The sequence below is a fragment of the Aythya marila genome (assembly GCF_965140915.1).
Source record: "Aythya marila genome assembly, chromosome: 5".
Lineage (NCBI taxonomy): Eukaryota > Metazoa > Chordata > Aves > Anseriformes > Anatidae > Aythya > Aythya marila.
The window spans coordinates 10,447,726-10,462,690 of NC_139046.1; the positions used below are offsets into that span (position 1 = coordinate 10,447,726).

A 14,965-nucleotide genomic window follows, 5' to 3' on the forward strand; every position below is an offset into this window, starting at 1 on the left:
TTAGGAATGAAGTCATCTTGTCTATTTAAAAGACAGACAACCTCTTAAATGTCTTTGCATGAATGTACAAACAAATGAAAAAGTGAACTGTGCAGTCTCCTAGCATTAAAAAGTACTAAGAGCATGAAGAATATCTTAGATTAGCAGAACTGAGCACTTACCCAGCTCTTTTTCTAGTCTTTGCCTGTGTTCTAAGACAGAAGTATCAGGATACTTTTTGTTGTCTGGCTCAGATTTCAGAGGTTGTGATAGGAGATCTAAGCATTTCGAGCTTTCAAATTTCAGTTTTAGCAAGAATACAGTCTTGGTATAGGAGCCTTTACGCTTTTTAGTGTACAACCTTTCATGATTTGATTTAGGCAGCTCTTCAGCTGTGACATTTTTATTTATTTATTTTTTTTGGTTCAGCCAGTCTGTAGATTACTGATCTCTGGACATGACTAACTCGCACAGGTGCACAGAACAGGACGCCTGAAACTGGTGCCAACAGCATCACACACACTGATGGAACGACAAGACAGAATCGAGCTAAGTTCATCCTCGTGGCATTGGGTGCCTTCTTTTCAGGAGGTGATGACAGTGCAAAGGTGCATTTTAAGGCTTCTGCGCACATATACAAAGTCCCATCACAGCATAAAGGATGAATTTGTGGTACAAAGACCTCCTCGCTTCCTAGAGTAAGTTTTATGCTTACTGTTTAGACGGGCGATTTTCACATTAGGAGACAGCAAGATGAGGACTGATGAAAAATTTTCAAAGAGTCAGCTTCTGACTTAAAACAAGGAATCAATCTACTTACTTAAGAGCACTACTATGGCTTTTGGCCTAAATCATTTTCCAAACATGCCACCCATTCTTTCTCTCCAGTTTTCTAAGCTAAGGGCTCTGGGACAAACTTATTACAAGCACTGATGAAAAACCTGAAGCTGAGAGTGATAAACAAGCAATTATTAGTTGCTGCTAACTATGCCTCTTCTGTAGCAGGACTTCATTACTAACTTGTTATTTGCCGAGTAAACCTGAAGCTCTCTCACACACATTTGTTCAGCTTGCAGAACTATTTAGTTTGCAAGAGTTCACATGCTCTTTCAACTTCCAAAGTACATCTTGGAGTCTCAAACTCCAATACCAGACTTAGTTATCAGCTCTACAAGCATAATTCTTATCCTTAAGTGCATGCCTGTAAGCTTTGTTGTTAAATGAGTAGCACGCAGCTGGCTAAAGGTCCTAACAACTCAAAAGAGAACACGAGTCTCTAGTGCAGACCAGTTCTACTACTTTTGCAGTATCTGTCAAAGTAGTAAGTACTTTTAAACATGGTATTTTGCTGTCTCTTCAGTGATTTTCTGATCATATTACTGATTTTTGGACATAAACACCTGGTAAGAACACCAGCTCTCTCCACCTCAGAATACTTTTGTTTCCTACATCAGGACAATGTGGTACCTCTAACATCCTTCTTCCTTCTAGATTCATACTAATATTATTACAAACAGAGCTCTCTAATCAGTTTTGGAAATTGTGTAAAAAAATCAGTGCTCCCCTCCATCCCCAACAGCCAGAAAGGAAAAGACTAATCCCTAACAGAGGAGGGGGAAAAAAAAAAAAAAAAGTAAAAAGGTGTTTGCATAGTGACATGAAGAGCTGTAAATAGGGACAATTTTAACCACCAAGTGACATCAATAGTCTGGTTACATGTTCAGTTTTGTTCAGTTTGTAGTACTGCTTGTACAAGATCAGAGTTGCACACAGAAGACCTAAGTATCCTATTGCTGTGAGCTCAAATTTTGCTTCCATTACAGTAGTACGAAGTTGGAAATAAAACAACTGGAATAAATCCCCAGGATTTGGGAGTGCTGTAACAGAGCAGATCAAAATATTGAAGATGCTAAATGTAAAACATATCACAATTGCGAGGCAAAGCTCTTGACTAAGACATCAGATAATACTGAGTGAGGTCCAGTTTGACTGTCCTACAATTTTGGGACTTGATAGCCAAGAACTGCCATGTAAGAAGAAACAATCTGAACAGTTTCTAGACTGATCAAAAACCAGGAAGGGCAGGGGACCAGAAAAATCAGAAGAGGATCCACCCAAATCATGAGCTCTTGTTCACATTTATAAAGAGCTGATGCAGTAGAAGACAGATCTTCCTAAGGAATCTCTGACTGAGATCCTCCAGCCACGTCACTTTCAGCCACTGATCCAATTGACAATATGTAACCAAAATGAAGAAAAACAAGAAAATCTTACTTCATTTCTATTACTTCATACTGTCAAAAAATCTCCAAGCTCACAAAGTTCTGTTTTCCTTTTGTTGTAACTAATGATTGATGCTGAGCATATGACCAAATAAGACAGCTTTGTGGGATAACAGCTTAAAAAAATCACTCCATAGTGAATTGAATAAAGGACTGGGAAGTTACTTCTGAAAAGAAGGAAATCTTCCAATACAAAATCTCAAAGTTCTACAAACTAAATGTTACAGAACTCAAGCCATTATTATATGAAAACACATTTCCAATTTTGCTGTGTGGAGAGGCACCACAAAGTATACAAGTTAAAGCCAAACTGAACAAGGATTTTCCAGGTTTTTCCCTTCCACCTACTATTTGACCCTGTAAATTCATTAGTTATGCATCTTAGGGTGGTTTTTGTTGTTGTTTGGTGATGGAGGAAAGCTCATAAGGACAAAGTCAGACACTGTGCTTTTAAGCAAAGGTTGAAAGACACCCTTTGAAGTTTTTAGATCAACATCTATTTGAAAATCTCAATATACGTAACTATGACTTGGAACAGCCTGTTTGAGGACAAAGATGAACTGGCTCCTTAAACATATGAAACAGGATAATACAAACAGGGACTTCATTCTTCTGTACAAAAGGCCACAAAAGAGTAATTGAGGATATCAAAAATATCGTAATACATACTAAGTTTCAGGAGACAGCCTGGTTAAATTTTTTTTTTTTTGTACATGTTTTTTTTTTATTTTAATAAGTAAACTATTACTGCTCACTAACAGCTGCTAGTGCTAATTACTAATACCTACCAATTACTTCAGGAATATTAACAGATAACTTTTAACAGATAACTTGTGTAGCTGACTGATGAGGGAAGAAAAAGGCAAGACTATGAAGAGTATGAGACACCTACATTTACATCAGATGAAAAGTAAAGCCAACACCACTGATAAATCACAGGTTTAGCACTTCCCCCCCTTCAAAATAAGTGTTTAATGGTTTTGATAAGTAAGCGCTTCTACTTACACTAGGAACAGCCGAACTTTTCTTACGTTCAGGAATATCAGCCTTATTTGGATTGCTGGCATTTCCAAGCATTGGGCTAGCTGGTGCAATTCCTCTTCCAGCAACAGCACTACTGCTAGATTTTCTTGATTGAATTCCTTCCTCTTTGAGGTCACTGTCTGTAGTGCTAGTCTGGCTTCTTTTGGGATATGCCACTACTGGGGGGATGGATGGTCCAGCTTAAAAAGCAAACAAAAGACAAAGAAAATGGATTTTTCTTCTCAAGTCCAGTTGATATTTTTCCCTATTACGTAAATTTATTCACACACATAAGGATCAAAATAATGAACACTGGAAATCAAAGTTGAAAAAAGGTCATTGTTCTTGAAATTATTATAATATGCACATTTTAGAAGACAGTAAAATATTGTGAAAAGAAAAAAAAATCAAACATTTGTATCTTCATGTTTGCCTTTGCTCTTTGAAGGGGAACCTGAAACAAGCTTTCCCCCCATCCCCTCACGCTTCTTTTTTTTAATTAAGATCTGACATATTTGAAATTCTAGTTACCTCTGGTAGGGCCTTCCCTTGCATTATAGTTCAAAGATATGCAACACTTCAGTTTGCTAAAGGCAGGGAGGGCCATAACAGAAAACTCTTTAAATTTATTAGGTGAAGATATTATTTGATTTCAATGGAAGAATTAAGAATTTCATGGAGTCTTTTGGTGTTTGAGTATTGACACTGTTTTAGCTTGGTAGAAAAAAACAACACTGAATAATCACCTTAAAGACACTTAACAAGTAATTGACTCATTCAGATCTGATGACCCTTCGCTAGCACAAACCTGGCACACACAAGCTAGTATCTAATAAAAATGGAGTTTTGAGACATGTACCTGGAGATGCAACCCCGTACTACCAGCAGTACAAATGGCCTGGATGCTGTGTTCTTAGAACAGCCCAGAAATGGCTTCGGTTTGCCACAAACCTCCCCAGGCATGCCAGGAGCAACTGGGAGGCGCAGAAAACTGTTCTGGCACACCTGAGAGTGATGCAGCCATTCAACAGCCCCAAACTCCCACTTGCATAAATAGGTTCCTAGACACTAGGAAAAAAGCCTGTGTGGATGTCAGGATTTTGTTTTCTTCTGTTTTCCCAATTGCATTTCCTCAGAGGAGGATACATCAAGATGCATTAACTCTCTAGTTAGTATTTTCAATAACAGCTAATCAAGAACATGCACGTGTGTGTACACACACATACATTACATATATGTAAAAATGAAAGACAGGATCACAAAACACAGTAACTGTCATCCTAAGAGACTCTCCAGGAAAAGCAACCTCTGAATGCACTAGGGTTATTTACAAGTAGACCAAACGGAGACTCTTTTTATGAGGTAGTGTCTAGGCAGGAAGATGTTTAAGATATTTAGAAAACCCTAAGCACAGTCTTGCACACTCACAAAGCAGAAGAGTTCTAAGTTTGTCTGAGTCACGGATCTTTAGAAATTTAATTTTTGCAGGACAATCAAATGATGCTATCCTCAGGAAACAGGAAACAATATTGGCAAACTGGCATTTCTACAAGTTTTAGACACCAGCTGACCTACTAGCGTCAACAGAAAACAAAAGCTGACCAGGCATACAAGTGTATGGGGGAGGAGTGCTGTGCTTTTCATTAAAAAGGCTGTTGCAAGATTCTCTTCAATTTGTGTAACAAGATGCCCAGAATGGTCAGGAATGCAAGGGAAGACACAAGGCAAAACAAGAAAATTAAGTTGACGTACTCAGCATTCCTCCAGAAGCTATTTTGGAAGGCTTTCTAACAAAACTGATTTTAAAAAATATTACTTACTCAATAAATTATTTAATCACCGCGCTGTAAACTACACTGTCATCCTTCTCTTTACCTTTGGGGGATGGAGACAATTTCAGAAACCAAACATGACCAGCAGTCACCATATGCCACAACAACATAAATGAGAATTGCTCACCGTGATCGCTGTACCGCCGCTGCTTCTGGCTAGAAGATATGCTTCTCTGAACTTTGTGATGAGGAGATTGTCCAGTGCTATTATTTAGATCACTACTTGGCCTAACTTTGGCAAGTGAAAGATTGCTGCTGGAGCTTGAATCACTTGCATCCAACTACAATACAAATATTAAAACGAGGAGTTCAGACAAAACAGATTAAACATCCACCAACATGCCTCTACTATGTAAGAAATTTTGTGATAGCAAGAAGTTGCTTAGGAGCCCAGGCATCAGAGCCTCACTATGCCAACTCCAACTTCTCTTAAATTATTTGTAACAGTCTTATGTGAAGCTTTATGTGAAGTTCAGCAGAATTTGAAGTTCCTGAAAGGACAGTCAGATCCAGAAAACCTATCTTTATACTTCCCATCCTCTCTCCTCAGTTCTGTAAGATTTTAACAGGAAGAGAGAATACACTCAGGATACCACACCAACTCCTCCAGCAGAGGAACCAAGAGCAATTTACTGATGCCTAGTCCTCTCAGCATCAAGTGGAAAAGTAGTCTACAATGCAAGAATGTTTTTAGGGTGATCAGTCCTATTCTTCAGTTCTCTTAAAATATTTGTAACTGGCACATTCACACTTGAGCTCCTAGAGAATATAGTAACTGTCATACAATCCTTAAGAGGAATACCTGCTGCCCAAGCAGAACAGTTCTTGGGAGCCTAAAGACAAGTGTTTACTGAATAGGATCATGCTGAGAACACACACAACATGATTTGGACAGTTCAGTTGACACTGATGATGAGAATAACATAACTTCAACTGTACTGGACTTGTGTACATTACAGGAACATTATGCCTATAGTTACTGACTTAAATTTTGCTTCTGATTTTGCTATGGACAACGATTCCTTTGTTTCTTTGCATTTGGAAGAGCAATACTTACCTCCGATGATTTCCTTCCTAGCAGTAAGTACGTAGCTGTGATTTCATCATACTTCATTTTACTAAGGGATTCTTGAATTTCTTCTTGAGAATATCCCATTCCTACCATAATATCTAAAAACAAATACATACTCTGTAAGTAACAAACACTTTGATGCTTACACTGTCTGAGTGTTTAAGTTCAAGAGAAAGAATGGAACATGTAAAGAACGAAACTGTTAAGCATGAGAACAAAATCTTGATGAAACATCAATATTAAAAGATTAGTTACTTCTCCCAAATGGGAAACAAATACAGAGTGGTGGAAAAAAAATAAAATTCTGAAAAATCCTCAATTACCTATTCTTTTCTGGTCCGAGATGTCTAGTTCTGGTTCAACAAAAGGTTTGAGCTCATCCTCCTCATGCCCTGCATTGATCCACCTGTCCTTCATAATTTGCTATAAAGAAAAAAAAAGTTATTATAATATACTTATTAGCAAAGCAAATTGTGGAAAAACCAACTCCCCCATCTATCAACAGCAACGCTTTTTCTCATTTTTCTTTTTCAGAATAGGTCCCAGTGCCTACGCTAGTTTTGCTTTGCTCCAGTGAGGAGAAAGAACCATGCACATCAAGGCAAGCTACTTTCCAATCAGCTGCACAAAGCTGAAAAGTGAAAAGCCCAACAACACAGACCAGAAGCTGTGCTAGTAGGTTCATACCAAACTATGGAAGCATACGGACGCCTGCATTATTTTCACCTTTCTTCTCCATGACAGTACAAAATGCAAACAGAAAGCATCTACAGCATAGCCTAGTACTGAATACTTCCAGATCACTTATGTTACGTCCTGGTAGATCACCCATTAATGCAGGAATCCAAAAATCAGCTATCATGAAAAATTGCATGATGTCTCTGTGTAATGTCTCATTCATTTTGGAAGTAACTGTGTGGTTAGGTGCTTTGCAATCCCTGCAAATGAAACCTTAAAAAATAAAAGTCGTGCCATTTACTCAGTCCCCTTGGAACCCACTCCAAATAAACTATTCATGAACAGCATGACAATAACAACTTATTGATCAGCTCAAAAAATCAAGTTTGCAAAACATAATGTCTAGCTTACTGAGGCAGTTTATTTGTGCCATTACCTCTAGAGTGCCTCTTTTCGTTGGGTTTAGCACCAGGAAACGTTTGAGGAGGTTTTCACAGTCTGTGGACATGTAGAAAGGAATCCTGTACTTTCCCCTTAGTACTCTTTCTCTAAGTTCCTTGGTAAAAGAGTAAGAAGTAGAGAGAGTAAGTTGTAAGCAGTACATAACTAAACCATGAGGTAAACAGGCCCCCTGAGGGCCAGCATTTTCTACACAGACTCACCTTTAAGTTCTGTCCATCAAAAGGAAGAGATCCACTCACAAGGGTATAAAGAATAACACCTAAACTCCAGACATCTACTTCAGGTCCATCATATTTCTTCCCTTGAAAAAGTTCTGGAGCAGCATATGGTGGGCTGCCACAAAAGGTGTCCAGTTTATTTCCAACTGTAAACTCATTGCTAAAACCAAAGTCAGCTATTTTAATGTTCATATCTGCATCTAGCAATAGATTTTCAGCCTGGAAGAGAAAGAATGGTTTGTAAAATGAATTTAAAACACTTTACTTAAAAAGCTACCACCATTTTTTAGTCATTCTTAGGATACAAAAAGCTGAAACATCTGTTAAAATTCTCTTCCTTGCAAGGCATTTTGATATGTCTGTCATTCGTATATTCTGTTTTAAAAAATGTCTGTACAATGGCTTTAGTCTATTGTAGCTGTTATGATAACTGAAAACTGTGTTATTACCATCCATTTTCTCCACAGAAATTCATCTTGAGATGCTGTAACTTACATTGTTCATCTATTAAGCTAAAAACAAGAACACTCACTATCCATACTTTACATGACATTCCTTCATAAGTTCGGTAATACACACAACCTTTAAATGTTTCTCTCTTTTTTTTTTTTTTTTTGTTTTGAACAAGATGTGTGGCAACATTATTAATATAAAAGGCACAGTTTAAAGAAGGGATATACCACTTTGTAATATGGCTTCTTCTTGGCAAAGTTTTGTCATCACAACTGATAACTCATTCTTTCAAGACCAAAACTTGACACACCTCTATCAAAGTACTTAAAAAACAAAACAGAACAACAACAAAAAAACCCTCAGCTAATACTGAGCTGCATCAGATTTAAATCTGATCTGAGGGTAAAAGACTATCTTTCAGAAATCATTACATTTCAATATTGAGAAGCCTTACAAATCCTTTTCCTTTTATTTTAAATGGTTCTATACCTTAAACATTTATCAAAACTTGCTATAATACAAGAAAAAAATCCCTCCAAATAGCTTAATATATGCTACATTTTACAGATACAATAAAGATCCCACCCACAAGTACATAAACTGATTGACACAGACACACACATCACACACTTTTCCCTACTCACCTTGAGATCTCTATGAACAATATGCTTTTGATGGCAATACTGCACTGCAGATACTATCTGGATAGAAAACAAGGCCAATTATATAAGTGACATCTCAAAGAAACAAAGTTTTAATTAAGAAGTTCAACATTTATTACTAAAGCTGACAGGTACTTATCAGTTCAGAGCTACAAACTACTACAGTGACCAGCATATTCGGGAGAAAGCTGCTACATAACTTAGGTGCTTGTTATTCAATCTACTTGGTTTCTGCTACATTTGAAAGAGCATTTTGCTCTCTCCAGCGTGGCTAATTATAGACCAGTAGAAGCAATGACTTTCAGAAAGGTTACTGAAGTATTTCCATTCCAATACTGTATACAGCTACAAAAGCTTTCCATCGAGACTGATGTTTTCCAGTCCTTATGCAAAGGTGATTTTTCATGCCACAGCATGGCATGAAAAAGAGAAAAGGCTACTGAAGAAATTACTGGGGGAAAAGCTTCTTTGCTGAAATTTCACTTACGTGGTGAGACACGACTATGCATCTGACAGGAGGTCTACACTGCATATACTGTATTGTATTTGTATCCTGCACAAGAGTAGCAATCACAATGGAAAAAACTTCTATGTCTCTCACATGTAACAGAATAATTTCTTCCATCATAATTTCCAACCTTTTTTTTTTTTTCTGCTTTATATAGCAAGCTATATAAGCTGCTTATGCAGTTGTCCTAGTGTATTGCTCTAGAGTTATGAGCATCACCAGGGAAGTTTGCACGTATAGAAAAGCCGGGTAAGGTCATATTGCTGTGCGATCACAAATGCTGTCGAATACATTTTATTGTCATGCAAACGTGGTCAGAACTGAGGCAGATGTTATGACTTCTCAAAAGTAAGTGGAACTGCACAGAACAATAATTTACTGTGATAACTACACTTAGATATGCTTCTATTCTTTGTTCAAGATTAACATTTCTAGTCCAGAAGGATGAGATGTCATTAACATCACAAAAAGTAACTCAGTATTGCAGCTTAGCATAGGAATCCTCCTGTCCCTGTAGGAAGCAATGCTTCTTTTTCAGTATTTAGAATAAGTAAAGGTAAGGTTCCTGGTAGGTCAAAGAACTGACCTATCAGTCACTTTGCATTTAAAACTTAAGCAACCAACATTATCTTAATCTTTGTGCCCCTGCATTATTGAATCATGCATATGCACAAAGTGCCACCTTAGGAGCCAAGTATTCGATGACAAGTTGAAATATTTCTATTCCCTACAGTTTCATTCTGCTTCCACTTGTTCCTTTATGCACTGACTCCCTCTTTCAGACTCCCAGCTCAGCTTTTTACAGTTAGTGAAATTGCTGAAGTTCTCCCATGCCACCACTTGTACCATCCTCGTGGTTTTCCTTCCTTTCCTCCCTGCTGAAATTACTCAGCTCCAGCCACCAGCCCGCTTTCCCAGGTGCTTCCAAGGCTGACAGCGTGACAAAGACCTCATGCTTTATTCAGGACTGCAGAGACACGGCACTAGCTGCTCGCTTCTGAACTGCTTTTACTTTGACTAACTAAGAGCAGAAAGTCTAGCAGATTATCAATCAGTTGTTTTCCCTGGGGATGCTTCTGAACTACTCTGCATTGCAAAAGGATAGCACAGAGACTGCAGAAACGAAGGGAAATAATGCAATATGTGTAAGAAAGATTAACAGCAGTCAAAACTGAATGAAAAAAACAAAAACAAAACCAACAGCATAAAGCATGGCTTCACTGAATTGAGTTCCTTGCCTTCCACCTTCCATCACTACTTCTGTTGACAGCCCCCTCGCTCCAACCTATGTGAGTGTGAGAAATTTGCTGACACTTGGGCAGGTGGGGAGAACGGGGGAGAAACAGAAGACTTCTACCTGTAACAATAGGAGCATTTAAAGACTTTCTTTTGGAGGGATTTCAAAAATTTGTATAATCACAGGATTTTAAGAACAAGATAGAACAAGTTACCTCTAAGAAGACAAACTATTCTTCCTAAGGATTAGCTGATAGAACAAAACAAGAAAAGGAGAGAAAAATGACCTCTCCAGGTCCCTTCCACAGTGCTACAATGAGCATTTATCTTCTTAACTGGAACATACAACAGTAAGATTTATTTTGTGGATTTTTTTAAATATAAATTTAAGACTTGTCCTAATACCTACCAATATTAAAAATTCTACAATCTGCTTCTACAGGAAAGAATTGAGAAGACTGAAGGAATCCAGATCTAATCTGCAGCAGTAAAGGAGGAGAGGGAAATAATACATATTCATTTTCAATTTTTGTTGGTGGGAGAGCTCCCCTTCAACCCCCCTGAGACTTGACTCCCTATTTTTGCATTCACTCTCATCCAGATGGGCAGACTTCCGTACGGAGTAAGGATGCTAAGATTGAACCAGAACTGCGTGGAAGTCTTCTAGGGAAAGAAAAGCTAGGTGACATTAAGAATGCAAAACATTCTGGATTTGAATTTCTCATACACGGCTGCACAAAAGAAGACTGAAATGGAGAACTGCAGAGCATGGCTGTATTTTTAGTGTCCCTTGTCAAGCATTACTGGAATAATTTGATCACTGTCTTTTACAGGGCTTTTTTCCCCTGCTAAAAGCCCTGAATATGCATAACAGAATGGACAAAAAAAATATATATATTTTTTTAAATAAATGAAGATGGGAGAATTAGCAAATTCATCGTTGCCTGATAGAGAGGGAGACGCTAAAATGCCTCCTCAGATAAAACACAGATGTTTTATGCAGAAATCACATCTACTGAAGGAAGAAACAGGATCTGAAAATATAATAATATAACCTATTGTATGTACCAAGCTCAATAGCACAGCACAACTCTTTCTGCAGCTTAAAAAGGCCCCTGCCTGTTAAACTAGCTAGTGATTTTTTTTTTTTAAATCCCTATTATGTCCTAGTCTAACATAAGAACAGCTGCATTGAATCAGATAAAAGTTCTACACAGTGTTTTCCCTCCAGCAATAGCTAAAAGCTACACGAAGCTATTGTGAGACTACAGCAAAGTGAATAGTTTCATGACCCATAAACCTAGTAAGATCTAGGTTTGATCTGTCCCTCAGAGTCCTGGTGTTGAATAAATGTCAAGCTCTGATCAAAGTTTTCTGACTTTTGTCCCACACGCATGCTCATTTCTCTAGCAAACTATGATGAGCTTACACTATAGCTTCTCTCCTTGGGAAAAAAAGAGAATCCTAGTAATAACCCAGACACTCACGCTTTTGATGCTCTCAAGAACCCCCTATCTTTGAGATCAAGATCCTCTATAATTGGATAAATTTAGTAACCAGCAAGTCAGCTATTCAGGAAGGATAGGTAGCTAATTCCTCCAGGTTTCTGAAAGTAAATCAGACTTATAAAAAGAAACTGAAAACATATTTCAGTAGATTGAAGAGCAGCCGTCTATCTGTCTTTACGAACAGCATTTATCCTACTGAAGTCCAGAAATAAAGCAGGGAATCTGTAGTAAAACATTTGATGGGTCAAACACCCAGCTTAGCAGTTAACTATCTTTTAAATTCTTTTCCTTCGTGTTTGTTTTTGAAACAGGTTATTTATTTTAAAGCTACATATATCCTGTACTACACATATTATTCCATAAAATGAAGTGCTAAGTGTACTTGTAAAATAAGTCTGACATGGTTCCACAAGTTTTCATGTAAAGGCAAGTTGAATCCTTAGACAAAAAAGGCAATTGTTGAACAAATGTGCAGTGGAATTACTACAAGATCTTTTTCCATGCAGTTCCTGATAAAAGAAAGGTAGCACAGAGAGCAAAGAACCATACCAGTGGTACTTTTCAACATTCACGGGAGAGAGAGCAGCAAATCCTCTCAAACTATTCTTAAGTATTCCAGGTGACATTACAAAAGGAAAGGTTATGGTCTGGGATTTAGAAAAAGACAGCTAAAGTGGAAATGACTGCTTTAAAACCCAGTACAATTGATCACATCTATTCCAACACACAGCACAGAAGCATGTAAGAAATTCTTAATCACAAAGGAAAGCACTCTAGAGTTAACAGAACATAAGATATAAAGAGACATAAGATTTTATTAAACAAGAAAAAAATGTTCCTTACTCTGAAGCTGAATATTACTCTAGTACACACAAATCACTCCTTCTGGGAATATAAAGTCTGCAGCTGCTTTTTCTGAGGGCTTGTTTTTTGTTTTTATTTTTATGATTATTTTTGCAAAAGATCAAAGAACATATGTACAAGATTTAAAATGATGAGAGAAAAAGAAACTAGGTTTTTATAGAAATGAGTTTGTTGCATCCTTATTTTGGATTAAAAGAGTTTCTATTTTTCTCCTTATTTTAACTGCTACTTTTGAGTTTATTATTATATTGCTTTAGCAAATCTTACTACCACAAGTTATGACAGCTTCCTAGTTCCCATATTATTTGTTTTGGTCACACTATCCACTCTAGAGAATTGTAAAAGTTTTCTTTATATGGCATTTTGTGAAAGTAATTAATTTCCTGGAAGGTTCATACTTAATATCAAATTACTTCTATTTTTGTATGGCTGCACTTTAAGATGTGAAACTACCATAGCTTTTCCCTCCAGCAGTGAAACTGCCACGTCATTTACACAATTTGAAAACCCCCACATACAGTTAAAGCAAACCCTCTTGCCCATATTCATTATTTTAAAGTGTCATGAAACAGAAGCATAATTTTAACGTTGTGAGAAAAAATATTTAAATTATCCAATGGGATAGAAATAACATAAGCATTCACAAGTTTCAGCACATGAGCAGAAACCGAAGTATATCAGACCAAATAGATCTGCAAATGAAACTTCAAATGCTGCAAGAGCAGAGACTTGGATTTTTAACTAGTTATGCCAAATTATGTGCATACGTTCAATACTGCTTTGACTGTAGCATAGAAATGCTTTTTACAGATCAATGATATTCCAACATCTTTGCAAGTCCAGTTTATCCATCATAAAGAAAACAAGAAAGCCTAGTTTTTTGTTTGTTTGTTTGTTTAAATTATTTTTATTTTTTAGAACAGCTGTTAAATTGCATCTCTTTGTGCAAGTGCATGGTTGTAAACGGGTGCCTCTACCAGGCACTGCCCGTGTTTACTGCTGACCTGTTTTGTAGCATGTTACACTTGAACAACTTCCAAAAGGTTACAGACAAGCTGAACGTAGAATATGTGAAATCAACCCAGAGGAAATGAATTTTGGAACAGAATCCATGTCCAAATCAAGCAGTCATTGTGTTCTGGCACTCCTGGACACCCTGGCACAAACACTAAGGAAGCTAGCACTGCTGACTGGACTACTAACCCCTTCAAAGCACTACTGGAACCAAGTTTCTTCTTACTCAGTGCTACAAGTCCACACACCATGCTGAGTCAAACACATAGGACAGCTGTTTTACCCATTTCACCACTAAAAATGGGTGTGGGGGGGGCAGGAAGCTGATGTATAGGGATGTTATACATACCTGTCTAAATTTAGCTCTAGCCTCCTTTTCCTTCATTCTTCCATGTGCAACCAGATAGTCAAACACCTCCCCTACAAGTCAATAACAAGACATGTTAATGACAGTGTCAGGATGTAGAGATTCCTCTCTAGCAGTTACCCACAGCAACTTCACTGGATGATTATGCTTCAGGTTAATCTTAGGTTTAACATTACAGGTTAGCTCAAGAGAACAAGGCGTAAATGATGTGAATACAAACAATTTACTACAACGTTCTCTCTTACACAAGAAAACAATAAGGCTTAATGAAAGACTGGATACAGACAAACATTTCCTTCCAATTGTTTAGGACAAAAACTGAGCAGCAATACTTCTGTTTTGTAAATAAAGATGACCTATACCCCTTCACAGACTTTCTCACATGGGTATCTTTTGCACCACAAAAATAAGCCTCATACATGAATGCATCTGATGATATCTGTAATATTGTTATATCAGCACCAGAATTTTTCTTTGTACGTGTGTATACAAGAGTTCTAACCAACACAGAAATCTTAGTTCTAACCTAGGCTTGGAAGAGGTATCTGCAATGACATTCTCAGTAATGAGGCCAGTAGGACACTGAGATAATCCATCCCACAAGCATCAGATAGGTAAGACACACAAGAGAAACACCACTTCTGAACAAGCCCTGTGGTGTATGGTTCATACGTCTAAAGGCGAATAAAGTAGTACTGAAGAGCTGTGGTTTTTTGATGTTTTGTTTTTTGTTTGCTTTTAAATAATAATAAAAAAAATGTAAGAGTCTTACAGCAGGAAAATCAACAACTGAGCTATCTGAGAGAG

At 37.4% G+C, this 14,965-nt stretch overlaps 1 protein-coding gene across 10 annotated transcripts in view; it reads right to left on the bottom strand.

The window, feature by feature from the left end:
• MARK3 (microtubule affinity regulating kinase 3) overlaps positions 1 to 14,965 on the bottom strand; it is a 63,464-nt gene that overhangs the window by 19,473 nt on the left and 29,026 nt on the right. For all 10 annotated transcript variants that reach the window (XM_082762297.1, XM_082762301.1, XM_082762300.1 and 7 more), the window contains 8 exons: positions 14,141 to 14,211; positions 8,644 to 8,700; positions 7,529 to 7,765; positions 7,303 to 7,422; positions 6,512 to 6,611; positions 6,174 to 6,286; positions 5,244 to 5,397; positions 3,267 to 3,484 (listed from right to left, as the gene is read on the bottom strand). In XM_082762297.1, coding sequence (XP_082618423.1) covers positions 3,267 to 3,484; positions 5,244 to 5,397; positions 6,174 to 6,286; positions 6,512 to 6,611; positions 7,303 to 7,422; positions 7,529 to 7,765; positions 8,644 to 8,700; positions 14,141 to 14,211 — 1,070 coding nt within the window. The remainder of the gene's footprint in view (positions 1 to 3,266; positions 3,485 to 5,243; positions 5,398 to 6,173; positions 6,287 to 6,511; positions 6,612 to 7,302; positions 7,423 to 7,528; positions 7,766 to 8,643; positions 8,701 to 14,140; positions 14,212 to 14,965) is intronic.